This window comes from Staurois parvus, unplaced genomic scaffold, assembly GCF_062004578.1.
Source record: "Staurois parvus isolate SC_StPar_1 unplaced genomic scaffold, SC_StPar_1.0 ptg000159l, whole genome shotgun sequence".
Lineage (NCBI taxonomy): Eukaryota > Metazoa > Chordata > Amphibia > Anura > Ranidae > Staurois > Staurois parvus.
In genome coordinates this window covers 4,006,376-4,025,737 of record NW_028317955.1, presented here as the reverse complement: position 1 = coordinate 4,025,737, position 19,362 = coordinate 4,006,376, and the positions used below count along the sequence as shown (strand labels likewise).

The following is a 19,362-nucleotide window of genomic DNA, read 5'->3' as shown; positions in this document are numbered from 1 at the left end:
TTGAGGATGTTATCAGTGAGGGTTATTATCATCTTGACAAGTTAACCAGATGGAATAATGAACTGAAAGTTTGTTTTCTTGCATGAAGGAGCGCAAATAAAGTGAAGTCCTAAATCTCTATTTAAAGCGCCTGTATTGTTCTGGGACATATATTAATGTATGTCTGAGCATAATACATCATATTAATGATTTTGCCCAAGCACTCTATACGCTATTCTTCAAGCTCGATGCGTTTCTTGGGAAATAAAAATTTTTACTAATCTACATTTGTAAAGAGACTTTTATGGTTATTTTTCTGTTTGATTATTTTCTCCTCTACACTAGTGATATTTTAGGCAAGGTAACAAAAGACAGGCCAAGTTGACTTAAAAATACAAAAAATAGTGCAGCGCTAACAACCTATACTAAAATACAAATGAGATAAATGGAAATATCACATATAGAATGCACAATAAATATTCAGTGTTAGGTGCTCATAAAATGAATACTATGTGCAGCAGTCCATAAATGCCAATGATGGTGAAAAATCACAGCAAAACTCCGTGAGGTGATCACAGTGCCACTCAGTGTGCGGTCAATCCACAGATGGCCAAGATGGCCCCTCACCTCCTTGATGCGACCCACTGGGCCAAACAGCTATGTAGGTAACCTTATACACCCAATAAGGTATCATCAAAGGATGGAACATATGGATAGATCCCTCCAATATCTTCTCCTATCTCCTAGGTACTCGATTCCACAAAACCATTTAAGATACCATTAAAAACAAAGAAGATCCTCCATAGTGTAATCCAGTTTTAATAATAACATGAATATAAATAAAATGCCCACTCACATGAAAAAATGACAAAGATCAGCTTTTTCCCATATCGTGGGTGTGTTTCCATGGTTCTCATGCTAAGAAATGCATGCAGCTCCACTTGCTCCACAATCCCTCCAGAAATGGCGGCGACGCCGGAAATGACGTCAACGCGCCACGTGACTTCCTCAGAGTGAAAACAGTTGACTTAGCTGCTGTTAAAGGGAATGTATAGAGTTTTTAAACATATTTTCTTTCTTTAATGTGTTTAGAATTTTTTTAAAAGGCTGTTTTTTGTCAGATATTTATGAAATGCTGCATCCGAAAATGTCATATTAAAAACTTGTCCAGGATCTGGGGCTCTAGATTAATTGTCACATCTTTACTAGGCCGACAGGAACAGCTTTACTTAAAAACAAAAAAACAGCAGTTTATTGAGCTCAATAGCTCAAACTGAAATCTACACACACAACTGAATCAATCATTAGAGTTGCATATTACCTTAACCACCCTTTCCAGACTACCTCCTACCAAGTATCAGAAAGTGACAGTGAAAGAAAACAGCTTCTGTTGCTCTCTCTTAAAAAAATGTTGTGCCTTTACCACACAGCACCCCATATTAAAAATGCATAAAGTTAAAAAAAAAAAAAACTGATGCAAAACTATTTCTTTTCACTCTGTCCATTTTTTCTTTCTCCCTCAGTGGTTAATCCCACTGATCTCATCCCAGGGACGGACTGACCATTTGGAAACTCGGGCACTCGGGTCAGTAGGGGGCCCCATTAGATGCCCCTGGTACCTTTTTCATAGGCTTTTTTGAGTTTGGGCAAGGACACAGGGGCCCCATGATCCCCTATTGCCCGGGGGCCCCATGAGTTGTCAGTCTGCCCCTGCCAGGTACCATTTTCATAGGCCTTTTTGAGTTTGGGCAAGGACACAGGGGCCCCATGATCTCCTATTGCCCGGGGTTCCCATGAGTTTTCAGTCCGCCCCTGTCTCATCCTTTTTATTGTTGTCTGTTTACCTGTTGCAAATTTCCCTTCACTCCCCATCTTAGAAAATGTTGTCCCCAGAACAGAAAGAAAGGTATAATCGGTCAAAAGGTGCCCCAGAGAGCATTTTATAAAATGTTGTCCCCAGAACAGAAAGAAAGGTGTAATCTGTCAAAAGGTGCCCCAGAGAGCAGTAAAACCTACAAGGGTTCCAACCTATCCCCATTCAGTCCAATATTAAAAGAAACGTATTTGGGTATGAATACATTTTAATGACATGGTTGATTTTTGCCATATCCCACATGGTTAAGGGTGTTAAGGGTGTGGTAAAGGTATATCCTATGCCTAATATGCTGTACTAAAAGGTGTCCTTCTGTCCCATATCAGAAGGTTGGGAGGTATGTGATTCGGGCGTTTAGCACCCAAGCTAAATGTTCCTATTGTGGGTGTGGTACGGGTATGTCCCATGCCTAATATTCTGTACTAAAAGGTGTCCTTCTTTCCTACCTAAGAAGGTTGGGATGTATTTGATCTGGGCATTTTGTACCCAGGGCCGGTACTAGAATATTTTGCGCCCTAGGCAAGACTGCTACTTGCACCCCCCCCAAAAAAAATAAATAAATAAAAACCTTTAAAAATGGTATAAAATATTAAAACAACAAAACATGAAACTGCTAAATTTATTTTTATTTGTAAAAATAAGTGCCATAAGATGCCAGCAGCACCAATATTAAAGATACAATCAGTGTGATGGACGGATAGTGTCTGTAGCTGGCAGTGGCAGGGTGACAGTTGCGGTGACCAGAGGATGATGGATCCACACTCTGACAGATCCCAGGCTGCAATTCCCCAGGCAATGAAGGGAAGTAAAACCACACACACACACACAGTGACAGATCTGACACAACACACCACCACCATCACTGACACAGATCAGCAGGCACTAGAAGAGCAGGCTGTTTTATTGTGATGATGTCATTACTCACTGACACATTGCACATGTGATGGATGGCCAGCCATGTCACACTCACACAGACATGAGACATCAGACATTACCATCCTCCGCAGGCGCAGTTCCACCTCTGCTGTTGAATGGGCGAGAAAAGGCTGGAACTCCACAGTGATCAGCAGCCACCAGACAACTTTCAGTAAGGGACTGAGTCTGAGAGGAGCACTGGAAGGAGCAGCAGTAGCTACACTGGCCCCAGACACTAGGCATCTTCCTCTGTCCTTACTTCCTCCCCTCTGCTTCCCCTCCTCTCAGCTAAAGGATCATTCATGATGTGGCAGCGTCCCACACAGAGAGAGTGCCGGCCTGTGTGGTGCCAAGGCACCCCTAAGTGGCAGTGCGCCCTAGGTGGCTGCCTAGTGGAAGTTAAATGTTCCTATTGTCCTGATTTGCACATTAAAATATATCTAAAGCATATTTCCCATTTTGCAAAGAGTATCTCCAATGGAGGAATTCACCTTCTCAATTTGTACTGGTGACAGTCATCACTGGAAATGAAAGTGAGGGAAAATCTGAACTTTTTAGTTGTCGCTTGATCAGGAATAGAGGAGAGGTCTTCCAATGGGAACACTTGTTCTGGTAACAACTTTCTAAGGGAATGTCTCCATTATTTAGGAGATCTCTCTTCTCACTTCCTGTTGTGTTTCAAGGCACGAAGTGAGGAAGAATCTTTTCAATGAAAGGGCTCATTCATACCAGGGGTGTTGCCCCATGTAGTCCCAATGCAAGAAAAGGCAATTTGCCCAATGGCTTCAGTTTACACCAATGTAATGCGTTGGCATGCTGAAAAATATTTAGCTTTTTTACAGTGCACTTCAACATTTGGTAGAGCCTGTTCAAACCATACACATAACTCGTGCTGTGTGGTATCAATGATCAATAACACAGACAGTAAAAAAATGTGAAGTGTTTTACCAGTTTCTTACTTTATCCAAAACCTAAAAACAGTCCTGGCTTTGTATTTTAATGTTCATGATTAAAGTGGCTGCAATTGAGTAAAGAGGAAAAAGTGTGGAGTAGCTTGTCCTGCCAACGTCTGGCCAGGATTAAACAGAAAAACAAATGTTGGCCCTTGTAGTTACACGTCACATGGCTATCCAGGAATATTCTGAACACATTCTGTAGAAAGCTTATTTGCTCACTGTGTAATATAACTCCTCTTGTATACTTTTCCTTTTGCTGCCTGGAAAACAGTAAGTGAAAGACCCTGTAAGTTGCAGATGTGAATAATTGCCTCGTGTTTTGAGCATATGGATTCTATTACAACATTTGGCACAAACCCTAGAAGAAAGAATTTATATTAGGCATTGTTCATCCTGAGAGAGAGGCTGCAAGAAGCGTTTCTGAATCTTCACTCCCCCCCCCCCCCTTTAATCAGCATTCATATGTAAGGACACCACATGAAACAAATCTGGACTTTAGAGCACCAAGGCAGCCTTGTCTGAAGGACTTTAGAACATGGAGCTTTATTGTTTGCAAATGCTAACTGTATTTCTGGCCATAACTCAGAGGAACATTCAGTGTGAAGTTCACGATGAAACCATTATTCGATACATCGAGAAACGGATTTTGGGTCTGGAGGTATGTAATGCATTATTCAATCTGACAACTCATATTCCTCTATTTTCAAAGTTGGAGCTTTAGATTTAAAAGGACTTTCAACGTTCTGCAAGGAAGTTGAAAGACAATCCACTCATTACCCATAAAGGACTAACAAGGGGTTCCTGGCTTGGACTTTGGCCAATCAGTGTTTCTTTCCCTAATAACATTCCATGGCAACTGCTGATGTGCTCCGAATAGGTCAACTTTTTTCATTACAAAGCAGATTCTAAAATAACATTTCTCTGAGTTCTCAGCAGTTGATGAAGGTTTGAGCAGGGTGAATTTTGCTGACCCTAATTGAACCACGAATGGGGTGTTCCAAGAAGAAAATTATGACTATTGGTGATTATGATGACTCTGGCACATATAGCAAGCTAAATGTATACTATAGTTATAGTCTGCCATCTCCTACACTTCCGGGAGTGTCAGAGGCTCTCTCTGGCCAACAGTCTAAAGTGGTCACCCCCCCCCCCCCTCCCAGCCCTTAAAGCAGCAAGCCTTGTACAATCCCCATAGAAAACAGAGGCTGTGTGCGGGACTACAAATGCACACTTTATATGACAGCAGGCATAGCTCCCAGCTGTGTCTAAGTTGGAGGGTTTGTCCATCTTTTGAGTCCAAATCTCTCTGTTGCTTCTGCAACCTTAGTTGTCCCTGTTTTTGTGTATCTCTCTATACTAAATTTACTTTTTTTACTACCAAAAGTGTTATGTTGCGCTAAACTTTATTATCCAACCTTTAAATCACTTAATTTGTTATTTTGAAAAGCCGAATATAAAAGAAAAATAAAGGTTAAAAAACAGTTGTGTGGTTTAGCTGATCATTTTCTATTATAATCGGTCCATGGCAAGGTTTGGCAGTGTAAACAAAACAGTTATGTGATCCAGCTGTATATTTAAACTTTGACAGAACTTCTTTAGGAAGTTTTGGGAACCAAAACTGAACTGCTTCACTTTTTGGTCTAATGTAAAATCCTCAAATAATAATTGTACTATAACTACCAAAAGTTACAGTGTATCAAACTAAACTTTTCATGCAACCTCTAAAGTTCCATTCACACTTGAGCGTAGCGGGAACATGCGTCCCACTCACGTTTCTTTTTGTTCGTTTTTCAGTCGTTAATGCTTGCTGCACCTAGGGATGCTCATTCATTTGAATGGGCTGCCCTGCATGTGACAAATGCCCCAAAGTAGCTCCAGAACCTTTTTGGTAGTAGAGCATCAATCGTTATTCAGTGAGCATTTTCACGTGCTTGTCACACGGCAAAACACACATCTGCTACCTGTCATTAACAATTAATGGCACCGCAAGCACGACCCGCAATTGTAGCATGCTTGCAGCACATTTACAAAACATGCAGCAAGACATACAGTTTGTGTGTTTTGTTGCATATTTAGGAAACACACAGTTGTCAATGCAGCCTACATTTTTGGCTTTGCTATTTTTAAATTCCAGTATAAAAAAATGTGTGTTGAAAAAAAGCATCAATGGATGTAAATGAACATTTCTAATTTTTCCCAGTCTACATGATTGAGGGTAGGGGGTTGATTGGCTGGTTGGTTGGTTGGTTGGTTGGTTGGAAGAGGTGTGTCCTTTTACCTATATCTGCCTTTATCAACTTTTTTTACATGGAGGAACCATTGGACTAACTTCCAGGGCTCAGGGAACTGCTAACAATAATATATCTACAGCTCATGGTACATTAGTTTGATGGTCAGTACAAAGAATGCTCCTTACACTTGTGGTCATTGGGAAGAATCCCCCCTTTACAGATAACTAAAAAAAAAAAACTTATCTGAGAAGCAGAAATTGCTCATAGCTCAAGGAACATCTAGCAAACTCTGAAAGAACCTTGCATGAGAAAGGATGACCTACATACTTTGTGTCATAGGTGTTACTCTTACTATGTCCTAAAGTTGTAGCAGATCTGCAAACAAAATGAAAAATACAATCCTTAAAATCTTTTATAATTAAAATTGTAATTGTTATTGTAGCTTTAAAAGTAATTTTCAAGTCTACAGGTTTTATTAAAATAATACTTAGTTATCCTGCCATGAAAGTACTTGTTCAAGTATTTTCTTTTATAGGGTGACATCACTATAGCCATTTGTCCCAATTGCTCTCCTGCATTACCACTTTATCACATTTACTTTTGGTAGAAACCATACATAATGCTCAGGCATGCTCTTTCTTTGCCACCGCCAGGAACCCCAACATGAGCAGTGGCATGCAGCACATGCATGTATACAGGAAGTGGCTGAAAAGAACTTGATGGAGGTCAACAGAAAAAAAAAGCAAAAAGGAAAAAATATATATATATTTTATGAAATAAATGGCACATTTTTATGATACACAGGGCTTCAGTCAACTAAATGTCATTGACGTAGCATTTACATCTACTTTATCTAGACACAGATGTCTAAAAGGAACCAAGGAGTTAAAATACTGGAAACAAAAGACTGCTTAATGCCTCCCTAACTTGAAGGCTCCATTTACAATGAAGCTGCATTGTTTTTAATGTGATGTGTTTCAATTGCATTTCCAGTTCACAGAAGGAAGTTCAGAATGTATTTGTAAGCTCAGGAGATTCATTAGTCCTGCTTTTAACACACACACTATTCTGCTTTGCTCGTCCTTTGAGCATAATATTTCTGCTTTAGGAGTGCTGTAGCAAAACAAACACATATATATATAAATTAATGGAACACTTGTGTATAAAAATAACACTGCTATTCAACCGGTAACTAAAGTATGAGACATTTATATTAAAAACCCTTCACAGATATGATATGCTGAGCACTGTTTGTGTACGAGCACTTGCTATTTTTATTGTCAATGAACTGTATAAGTAATCTGACGTAAGGAATACCTATGCTGTAACTATACCAACTGAACAGAGACTGCTCCAAGGAACGGAGGCTTAACTGCCCTCTCCCTATTCACACACATTTTGTAATTGGGATTTTACTGACCACTTCTTCTCCTGTCACCTTACTACCTCCCATTTCTTCCATTAAACTTACTACTCGTATACTCTATTACTGTCTCTCTTTCCGTTGTGCTGTCAGGTGCCTACCCTTCTTCTACTTCTTCCCTACTTGCCTTCTATACAGTCCTCCACTGCCCCTCTACAATCCTTCTACAGTCCCCCACTGCCTTGCAACTATCTCTATACAGTCCCCCACTGCTCTTCAGCTACTCTTCCACAGTCCCCACTGTCCCTCTATGAGCTTTTTACAGTCCCACCTTGCCTCTCTACCAGGGGTGGACTGACAACTCATGGGGCCCCCGGGCAATAGGGGATCATGGAGCCCCTGTGTCCTTGCCCAAACTCAAAAAAGCCTATGAAAAAGGTACCAGGGGCATCTCATGGGGCCCCCTACTAACCCTGGGCCCTTGGGCACTGCCCGAGTTTCCAAATGGTCAGTCCGCCCCTGCTCTCTACTACCCCTCTACAGTCCCCAACTGCTTCTCTACAACCCCTCCACAGTGCCCCACTGCCTCTATACTTCCCCTCTACAGTCCCCAACCACTCCACTACTACCCTTCTACAGTCTCCCACTGCCTACCTCTGACCCCTTTACAGTCCCCCATTGCCTCTCTACAACCCCTTCCCTACTGACCCTCTATACAGTCCCTCACTGCCCCTCAACTACCCCTCTACAGTCCCCCACTGCCCCTCTACTACCCCTATACAGTCCCCCACTGCCCCTCTACTACCCCTATACAGTCCCCCACTGCCCCTGCTACTATCTCTATACAGTCGCCCACTGACCCTCTATGACCTTACCATAGTGCTCTGGGAATCCCATGTCAAGTGTTAAATGTTTATATGTTAATTAGCATAAGTTAACTATATTGAAAAAAAAATATTGAAAATAGTTTTAAGTTTATAAACCTAAAAAAAACCAACTGCTTCAATGACATTTTTATAGTTTGTCTTCAAAACTTGGCAGTTCAGTTTAGAACAGATTTTTTCCAGTATACTGTAGCAGGCCTAGAAAAAACTTGCCACTTCTCACTAGTCAACATGATATAGAGGAGGAAAAGGGCATACACATAATTTATAGGGGGTGGACTGCAAATTAACTTGCAAAAGTTAAACTTAATTTACTTGTATTTTCTTTCAACTTACACAACTGCTTAACAACGTTTTATTAAGTAAAGTCGGGATGTATGATATGTTTGTATTGTAAATTAAATTAATATAAATTTACAAAATAAAAAATACTTAAAGTTAAAAAAAAAAAAAACTATAGAATGGTTGTTTATTGTCTCTCAGGACAGACTGCTCAAGTGTGAACAAGATGTCCAACAATACCTCCATGAATTTCAAGAGTTGTCCCACAAGTTGGTATCAAGTTTGGAGAAATTCAGTAAATATAAGGTGGAAGTGAAGGGTGAGATGGAAAATATGTGGGCAAGACTGGAAAGGGCCGAGTGGGATATTGATTACCTGGAAAGTACAAGCTCCTCAAAAACTCAAGTGGAAGTTGATGACCAGCTGATGGAGAAGCAACTTCTCGAACAGGCAGAAGAGAAGAAGAAACTACAGCTCAAACTCAGCACGAGTGAGTAGAAGCTAAGAGTTATTCTTTCAGTTACTGGAGATGGAAATTGAAGAAAGGAATTGTATACCAAATTCAATATTAGTTATAGGAAGATAGGAGATTGGGGGTTTCTGTATTGTTTTTCTTTTAAATACAGCTTTTTGAAAATTTCCGCTGTACTTATAGTGTTTTTCTAGCCAAAGCCTTTGCGTTTTGGATAGCATGATTAAGGATTAGAACCTCTGTTGGGCTCCACTAAAGAGGTTGCTCCCCACTAATCATTATCGTGACAGCTGTTTCATCAAAGTGAAGAAAGGAAAACAGAGGCAGAAATAAAAAAAAAACCCTTAGGAAAAGGCCAGGATACATGTCAGTATTTATTTGTTACTTGTGTCTGTTTGTCTTTTTTCCTTTACTTCTACTTATGGAGACCTGGATGGTAGTAAAAATCTAAATGGGTAATATTTTTCCCCCACTCTATCCAAATCTAAAATAGAAAAAGTTTTGGCTGGAGATACATTTTAATCAAAATGAACTCTATGATCCTGCTTGCATCCCTATTTAGACATGTTTCGTTTCATTTTGAATGCATTCGTTAGGTTGATAATTTCATTTTTTTTCATTGTCGGTCCATTTCGTTTTCAGGATTCGTTTTGGTTCTTTCCGTTTTGTTTTTCCGTTATACCGGGTGGATTCGAAACATATTCTTTTTTTTTTAATTTAAATATTTATAAATTTTTCAGATAAACAAGTTATACAATCATACTCATTAAAACCTTAGCTTATTATCAAATAATTTATCGTTTCATCCCTCTAACCCCCCCCCCCCCCTTCACCCCCTACCTATTTACCACCAACCCCCCATCCAATCCCTGACACCTTCTGCTCTGCATTTTCCTGTTCATTTCTGAAGATCATAATCCCTATAAAAGAAGAAAAAAATATGTTTCCATATTATTCTATGTTAATCCCCCATAACCTCTAAGGCTAGCCTTGACTTTTTGAATTCCTCCCATTTGTTCCATCTTGTATGGTGACTCTCCATCTTATCTTCATTCAAATGATAAAGTTCCTCCAATTTACATATTGGATCCACCCTATCCACCCAGTCTTTTATTTTCGGCACCTCCTGTCTCCTCTAATACTTGGGTATCAGTCCCTTTGCTGCATTCAAATAGTACATTAAACCAGATTCTTTGTATTTTTTAACTAAAAACTTAGTACTATGAAAAAGGCAAATCTTTGGGTCTACTAGAATATCAACCTCTGTAATTTTCTGAATCAAGCTTACTATTTGCCACCAATACTCTTGTATTTTAGAACACTCCCACCATATGTGACATAGGGGATCATGAGGCCCCTGTGTCCTTGCCCAAACTCAAAAAAGCCTATGAAAAAAGTACCAGGGGCGTCTCATGGGGCCCCCTACTGACTCCGGGCCCTCGTGCAGTGCCCGAGTTTCCAAATGGTCAGTCCGCCCCTATTCCCATCTCATCTGTTTGTGTAAAACATCCCAAACTCTTAAAACATTAAATGGAAAAGAACTTGTACTGTCTGCTAACCCTCTGTATTGTGGAGGTAACCATGCAATTCCACTTAATTTAGTATTACTTATTATATTTTCTATTTTAACCCAGCTTTTCCCCTCTTCATTATATGTCCAGTCAAAAATTCTCGCCATTATTACCGAGTTATAATATCTTTTTAAATCTGGGAATCCCAATCCCCCTTTCTCTTTATTTCTACATAAAATTTCCTGGCTTATTCTCGTTTTTTTATTCCTCCAAATAAATCTTACTAACATTTTTTTAATTGATCTAAAGTATACTTCTGGTAGTTTAATTGGTATCATTTGAAATTTATATAATATTTTTGGAACAACCACCATTTTTATCAAATTTATACAACCTATCCGTGACGGGGTTCCCCCTCCTAATTTCCTTAGTTCATCCCTGATCTCATTTAACAATTTTCTGATCCACCCGGAATAACTTTGGACAGATCCGAATTCATTGTGAATAGCTGTGGTTGTTAAGGAGCAGGCGGCCGCTACGTCCTTAACAACCATGACTCATCTGCTGTCAGCAGGGAATCCATCAGAATGTAAATAAGAGAAGTGCGGTTTAAAAAAAAAAAAAAAAAAGTGTGGGGGTCCCTCCCCAATCTGTAATAGGCCCTTAGGGTCTGGAATGAATTTTGAGTGGAATCCCACACCAGAATATTTTTCAAAAATTGGAGTGGGGTCCCCCCAAAAAATCCATACCAGACCCTTAGGTCTGATATAAATATTTATGGAAACCCCATGCCAAAATTAAAAAAAAAAGCCATACCAAACCCTTATTCAAGCATGTAGGCCGGCAGGCCAGAAAAGGGGGGCGGGATCTAGTTAAAGGGGGCTTCCAGATTCTGATAAGCCCCTTGCCCACAGACCTTCACAACCACAAATCAGGGTTGTGGGGAAGAGGCCCTTGTCTCCATCAATATGAGGACAAGGTGCTTTGGGGGGGAGAGCAACCATCCCCCAAAGCACCCTTCAACATGTTGGGGGCTTGTGGCCTGGTATGGTTCAGCAGGGGGGGCCCTCACTCCCCCCCTTTCCTGGCCTTCCGGGCTGTATGCTTGAATAAGGGTCTGGTATGGATTTTGGCTGGTGACCCCACGCCATTTCTTTTGTAAATTTTGGAATGGGGTCCCCTTAAAATCAATACCAGACCCAAAGGGTCTGGTAAGGATTGGGGGGGGCACGCTGTTTCTTAGTATTTTTTTATCCAGAACTTGTTTTGTTTAAATTCTGCTGACAGCTTGGAATCCTGTTGACAGCAAATGAGTCATGGTTGTCAAGGAGCAGTATATCCAACGCTATTTTGGCTGTACTTCTCCTGTGGATCATAGGAGTGCAGTTCAATATGCACTCCTGTGACGCGTTTTCAGTCAACAGCAGGCTGATGTCACTCAGCCAGTCCAGGCTAGGGAAAGATCTCGACTCCAAAGTCGGGTCCCACCCTAGAGACTGGAGCGGCACCTGGCTCAGCTTCTCTGCGAGCCGCTGAGAGCCTGAGCCACCCGCTCCCTTCCCCTCCACAGCCAGGGGGATTCTTTGCCTTTTGTTTCTATGTTCATTTGGAAACTTGGATGCATCCGAATCCGAAAAATGAATGTGAATGAATCAAATTGCACATCTCTACTCCCTTTCTGTTCATGTTACTAAACCATAAAACTAATATTAACACTGTGCATGTAGCACAATTTTTTACGGATAGTCTATCAAGACACTAATCTAGGGTCCCTTACTTCATCTTAAAATCCCAACATGCATGAATTATTTCATGTGTTTAATTAGATTCTAATGGCACCTTCAGAGTCTAACTTTGGGTACTCCAAAAAAAATATGTAATATTTTTTTAACAGTAATATGCTAGTACCTTTTCTGTCTTGTGGAAAGTAATTTTCAATTAAACACATAGTAATGGTGACCACTGCATCCCTACCCACTGATATAATGCTGCTTAGAAATTACACTTCCTGTTATACCTTGCAACCTCCACCATGCCATATTGTGGTAAGGCGGATCAGTACAGATGGGTGCAGGAGCACTAATGATGCAATCAACATGATAATGCAATCCCATTTATTCAAATACCAATGAGTTGAGGATAAGAGTACAGTCACCCAGTATCTTGAATCAAAGCTCTATAAACAAGTAACAGCAATCAGCAGCCAGGTTTTGGGGTGCTCTGTTCCTAACACATTCATTATGATCACAGCCAGGGGCCGACTGACAATTCATAGGGCCCCCGGGCAATAGGGGATCATGGGGCCCCTGTGTCCTTGCCCAAACTCAAAAAAGGTACCAGGGGCATCTCATGGGGCCCCCTACTGACCCGGGCCCTCGGGCAGTGCCCGAGTTTCCAAATGGTCAGTCCACCCCTGATCACAGCTGTTGGTAGTAGCCTCATTATAGCACCCCAACATAGCACTCATAGATTTTGTGCCCTGGTGCAGGAATATACAGCAAGTTCAGCTGTTAATCTATGTTGGCTGGTCATTAAAGTAGAACTGTGGCCAAGTGATAGACAACCAAAATATTTGCATATTCTTAACAAGCAGGAAATTAACTTTAAAACCTGCTTCTACTGACCTTTATAGTTGTAGCCACCTTGGAATAATTCATCCTTAACATTTGCAACAATGGCGTCTCAGTTTAATTTCATTTTCACTGAATAGTTAAGTCTACTAGCTGAATGGAAAAAACTGTCTATAGCCAGCTTAAGAGGACCTGAGCTCCCCTACCACCTCCCTTTTTTCCAGGTGTCTTCTGGGAAAGCCCATTGATGTCACGAGTTCTTCCTTTTCTCCTACAATGTGCAGTGCAGTATTACTCTGATCCTAGGTTCTGTGATTACACCTGGACTCAGAGGTAGTGAGATAAATGGTCATCCTTGGACCCTGACCACATCTAGTGGTGGAACGGCCTACTGTGGGGAATAATGCTGGATAAAAAGGTAAGTACTGTAGCAGAATTTGTTTTTTTTATTTTACGATTTCCAAATTATTCTTTTTTGTATTTGTTTCTTTATTTACCCTTTTAGGGGTTGAGTTATATGTTGGGGAGTGTTAAGAGGGTACATTAGTGTAGCAGATATTTTGTACTATGAGGCAAATTCCTGATACTGAGAGCATCCTACATAAAACTATCAGGCTCCTAAATTCTGGCACTGACAATGGATTTACTGATAAATACAGCTACTTTAACTAATTGATTTTCTTGTTTTGAGGTTGTTCGATAATGCTGGCACAAATCCAGTATTTAAAAACGGTAAAGAAATCTGGGGGCTCCGTTGGTGCTTGGATGAAGAACACTGGTGACAGTTCAGAAAACATCTATTACTTTACTTATTACAGCAAGGACATGCTCCTGGAATTTGCCAACATTGATGACTTCACCAGCTTGGATTTTCTGCAAAGAGCAGAATCTATAACACTGCCATTCTCTTGGCAAGGAACTGGCCTCCAAGTCTACAAGAATGAGGTGTTTTTCCATAAGAATGGCACAATAAATGAAATTGTTAGATACAACATCCAGAAAAACATTACGCAGTCTATGCATCTCAAGGGTGCTGGGCTTAATCCACCCTACCAGCTTTCACCATATACAAAAATTGATCTCGCCATAGATGAGCAGGGTCTTTGGGCCATTCACGGTGAACTTGGAGCTGATGGCAACCTTGTACTTACAAAAATAGACCAGGCTGACATGGCAGTGACCCATGTGTGGAATACAACCTGTAGCAGCTACAATGCAGAGGCAGCTTTCGTCATATGCGGAACCCTATACGTCATGTACAATAGTCCCAATGGTGGTAGATCCCATATTGACTGTATCTTCGACACCTCTGATGTCATTGATGGCCATGAAACACCTACTCTATACTTCCCAAAGCGATACAGCAATCACTCTTCAGTGCACTACAATCCAAGAGACCAAATGCTCTATGCTTGGGATGACGGCTACCAAATCATCTATAAGTTTGAGGCAGCGAAGAAGTATGAAAATTTCTGAATACAAAGGAACATTGAAATGGCCTGAATTTATGAGCATACCTACATATAGTCTCTGTTGCCCATGACAGTCAGATTCCAGTTGTTTTTTCAGTGTAAGTTGAATATGAAAGGAGACTTTGCCCTGTTGCCATGAGAAACATACTTCTTCATTCAGTTGTTTGATAAATGATATCCATTTCTCCCATATAATAAAGTGCAGTAACTGTCTATATTACCAGTTAATCAGTTTCTCCATTCCATTGCTCTAGGGCAGGTTTTAAAACGATGGAAGACGCTGATTGGTTGCTTTGGACAAATATTTTGTTCATATATTTTTTGTAAATGAAGTCCAATGTGTTATTTTTTTTTTCTTTCAGCCATTCTTCAAACCAACATCACTATAAACACATATATTTACAAAAATAAACAGAGACTTGTAGAAATGTAATATTAAAGAGAACCTGTCACAGTTCGCTGTTCTACTCGAGCAGTACTCGAGTTACAAACATTTGACTTCCACACGACTCATACTTACTTGGAGGCAGCGTGACATCACACTGGTCCCGGAAATCGACAGGCAGCCACCTTGTTGCTCGCCACATACTGCCACCTACTGTCCGACGGACCTGTCAGCAATCCCACATCACTGCATGTCCAGTTAACCCTTCCCTATGCTATCCAAAATGTAAAAATATTTTTTTGGCTGGAGTTACACTTGTTCCTGTTCCAACGTACATACAATTTCAACTTAGGAACAAACCAACAGATCTTATCTTGTTCATAATCCGAGGACAGGTTGTAGTTAACAGGCCCTCTGTCTCCTTAAATCATTCTAGGTCTACAAAACTGGAGAGTGTTGGACCCTTGAGTCTGTAGTCAGTAATAGTATTACTCAGATCTATCTGTCTTCTCTTCATTTTTAAATCCCATTGACTACTATAAGTCATGCAAAGCACCACAGTGCCAGCATGTGTACAAGATAACAGGACACATTTTTTTCAGATGCAAGTAGTGCTCCTGTCTAATACACTGAAGTTCAGGGGTGGAGGCTCTCTATTGCAAATCTCAATGTTATTAAAAGTAGATCCCTAGGGCTTGTTTACACTAGTGATAGTCCATGCCACCCCCTCTGAGAAACAATCCATGGTGGAATGCTTTTCAGGGGATGGAACACAAGCAGCTTGAAGCGATTTGTTGTCTTTCCAGTTGGGGCTTTTTCACATTTGTGGCCAGGGGGCGATTGAGCTATGGTTTTACTGCCCCCACCCCACTTAAAGTGGTTGTAAACCCTTACATATAAATAGTGAAGTGGCCTCAGGCGATACACAGAAATGGAACAAATCCTCCTACATAAGTTGCACCTGTTTATCTGCAGTCTTTTCTTCTCTACGTCCGTTCAAAGTCCAGAATTTTTAAAGCTTGTCTCAGTATTCAGAAAACAAGGGGTGGAGAGCTGATGTTATACACTACAGAGTTCAGTGAGGAGAGCTCTGAGAGCTGATTGGAGGGAAGGAACACACACCCTCTCCACACAGCTCACAGGAACCGAACTGAGGCAGTCAATCTGCTGGAGATCCCTCCTCTGTCACCATTTTTCTCTTGGTGTCAGGAAAACTTGTCAGAAGTGATTCATGCAGATAGCAGAGGAACAAGGCAGCAGACAGAAATTACACTTAGTGCTCTTAATTGAGACAAGTACACACTATAGAGGGATATGATTTGTTCATATTTTATGTCCGAGGTTTACAACCACTTTCACCCAACATAGCAGCCAGAGGGGTTACATAACTGCTGAGACTGCCATGCAAAAGTTGGCATGGCCCAGTGCTTTACATGCTCTATAGCAGTCAGTGGGATTTGTTTTATGTAAAGTCTATCGTAGTTAGTGGGATTTGTTTTTTGAACAGTCTATAGTAGTGGGATTTGAAAGTGAAGAGAAGATACATAAATCTGAATAATAACTTGATGGGTTACAAACTCAAGGGACACTCTGCAGCACTCTGCAATTTAGTAGGCCTGGATGAGATTGAAGGGCCTGTTAGCTGCACGGAAAATTTTTAATTGTCTGTCCACTGAGAGAGCAAACAATTTGGGCTAGGGTTAGCTACCATACCTACCAAAAGTGTACTATAGGCCGAAAAAATCAGCCCATAGAAATAAGGAGAGCAGTTAACTACAGTAGCGTTAGGTCCTGTAGAACAAATATACCATGGGGAACGTGTCCTCATCTGTGTCTCAGTAAAACTGGAACTATACAACGAAATAGGGGTGTAGGCAGTATGTGCATTTACTAGGAGCTCACATCAATAACAGGGGACCCCCTTTATAGGGGAGCCAATGCTCCTTCAAGTAATAACCAGGATGGGCATGAGGCCACAGAGATGCAGAAGAGGCACCTACGTATTGTCAACCCCATGCACTTGCAAGATGACAGGATTCTGTATCTGGAGGAAAGTAGAAATATAATAAATTTAATGGAAATAATAACTGTTGTTATAAAAAATATATGGCTTTTTCAGCAAGGGCTTATTCGTACTTGTGACCAAATTCACATATTATTAATTATTTATAAATATTTCTTAATATGCATTTTATTATTTCAGTTAGAGATGAGCGAAGTATTCAAAAATTCGATTCGACTGATTCGGCGAATTCGTGGAAAAATTTTGATTCGAGTCGAATATATTCGCTGCGAATTTAACTTATAAAAGGGTGTTTCTAGGCTTCAGAGAGCCTTTATATTAGTGCAGAACACTGTACCTTTAATTTAAATGCCCTTGGAGTCTGCTGGGGAAGAGAAATAATACTGACAGTCAGTATGACATGCAGATGAGTGCCGTCGATCTTAGAATCACCGCACACTTCACTCATTTGGGCAGTCATGGGGCCAAAACCAGAGTGTGGAGCCACAGTGTGGCGGTGGAGGCAGCAGCAATGGGAGGCCATACAGCACCCTATGACAAAAATGGAAACCACCAGCAGTGTGAGGAGACCTGAAAGTGGCACATGGCAGAGTGTGGCGATGGAGACAGCAGCAATGGGAGGCCGTACAGGGACCCATGACACACTCTGGACCTGGCAGCAGCATGAGGAGGCGGTACAGGGGCGCATGACAGATTACGAGCCTGGCAGCAGCAACTTGGACAGGAGGACGTTCAGCTTCTGCACCATTGGGTGCGTGCTCGCAAACTGTTGTCTCTTGGAAACGGATTCCAAGAAAGACTGCTGACGGAATCCGTGAAGAGGAGTAGCAGGAGAAGGAGCATCTGAACGAGCGGAATATGCCAACAAGCGACAACAGGGGCCCATGACAGATTACGGGCCTGGCAGCAGCATGAGGAGTCGGTACGGGGGTCCATGGCAGATTACGGGCCTGGCAGCAGCAATGGGAGGCCCGTAATCTGCCAGCACCCTATGACAAAAAATGGAACACACCAGCAGTGTGTGAGGAGACCTGAAAGTGGCACATGGCAGAGTGTGGCGATGGAGACAGCAGCAATGGGAGGCCGTACAGGGACCCATGAGAGACTCTGGACCTGGCAGCAGCATGAGGAGGTGGTATAGGGGCCCATGGCAGATTAGGGGCCTGGCAGCAGCTATGGGAGGCCCGTAATCTGCCAGCACCCTATGACAAAAAATGGAACACACCAGCAGTGTGAGGAGACCTGAAAGTGGCACATGGCATGAGACACTGTGGACCTGGCAGCAGCATGAGGAGGCGGTACAGGGGCCCATGGCAGATTAGGGGCCTGGCAGCAGCTATGGGAGGCCCGTAATCTGCCAGCACCCTATGACAAAAAATGTAACACACCAGCAGTGTGAGGAGACCTGAAAGTGGCACATGGCAGAGTGTGGCGATGGAGACAGCAGCAATGGGAGGCCGTACAGGGACCCATGAGAGACTCTGGACCTGGCAGCAGCATGAGGAGGCGGTATAGGGGCCCATGGCAGATTAGGGGCCTGGCAGCAGCTATGGGAGGCCCGTAATCTGCCAGCACCCTATGACAAAAACTGGAACACACCAGCAGTGTGAGGAGACCTGAAAGTGGCACATGGCATGAGACACTGTGGACCTGGCAGCAGCATGAGGAGGCGGTACAGGGGCCCATGGCAGATTAGGGGCCTGACAGCAGCTATGGGAGGCCCGTAATCTGCCAGCACCCTATGACAAAAAATGGAACACACCAGCAGTGTGAGGAGACCTGAAAGTGGCACATGGCAGAGTGTGGCGATGGAGACAGCAGCAATGGGAGGCCGTACAGGGACCCATGAGAGACTCTGGACTTCGCAGCAGCATGAGGAGGCGGTATAGGGGCCCATGGCAGATTAGGGGCCTGGCAGCAGCTATGGGAGGCCCGTAATCTGCCAGCACCCTATGACAAAAAATTGAACACACCAGCAGTGTGAGGAGACCTGAAAGTGTCACATGGCATGAGACACTGTGGACCTGGCAGCAGCATGAGGAGGCGGTACAGGGGCCCATGGCAGATTAGGGGCCTGGCAGCAGCTATGGGAGGCCCGTAATCTGCCAGTACCCTATGACAAAAAATGGAACACACTAGCAGTGTGTGAGGAGACCTGAAAGTGGCACATGGCAGAGTGTGGCGATGGAGACAGCAGCAATGGGAGGCCGTACAGGGACTCATGAGAGACTCTGGACCTGGCAGCAGCATGAGGAGGCGGTATAGGGGCCCATGGCAGATTAGGGGCCTGGCAGCAGCTATGGGAGGCCCGTAATCTGCCAGCACCCTATGTCAAAAAATTGAACACACCAGCAGTGTGTGAGGAGACCTGAAAGTGGCACATGGCAGAGTGTGGCGATGGAGACAACCCACCGACTGTTTTGCTCGCTGCCAAGCTGCCACCCTC

The 19,362-nt window shown here is 42.3% G+C and overlaps 1 protein-coding gene across 1 annotated transcript; it reads left to right on the top strand.

Moving 5' to 3' along the window:
* The first annotated feature begins 4,163 nt into the window (after window positions 1-4,163).
* OLFML1 (olfactomedin like 1) lies at window positions 4,164-14,721 on the top strand. The gene is made up of 3 exons (XM_089675869.1): window positions 4,164-4,381; window positions 8,685-8,973; window positions 13,728-14,721. Exons 1-3 carry the CDS (start codon window positions 4,259-4,261, stop codon window positions 14,510-14,512), a joined length of 1,197 nt encoding a protein of 398 aa, XP_089531995.1. The 5' UTR covers window positions 4,164-4,258; the 3' UTR covers window positions 14,513-14,721.
* Window positions 14,722-19,362: the final 4,641 nt, after the last annotated feature.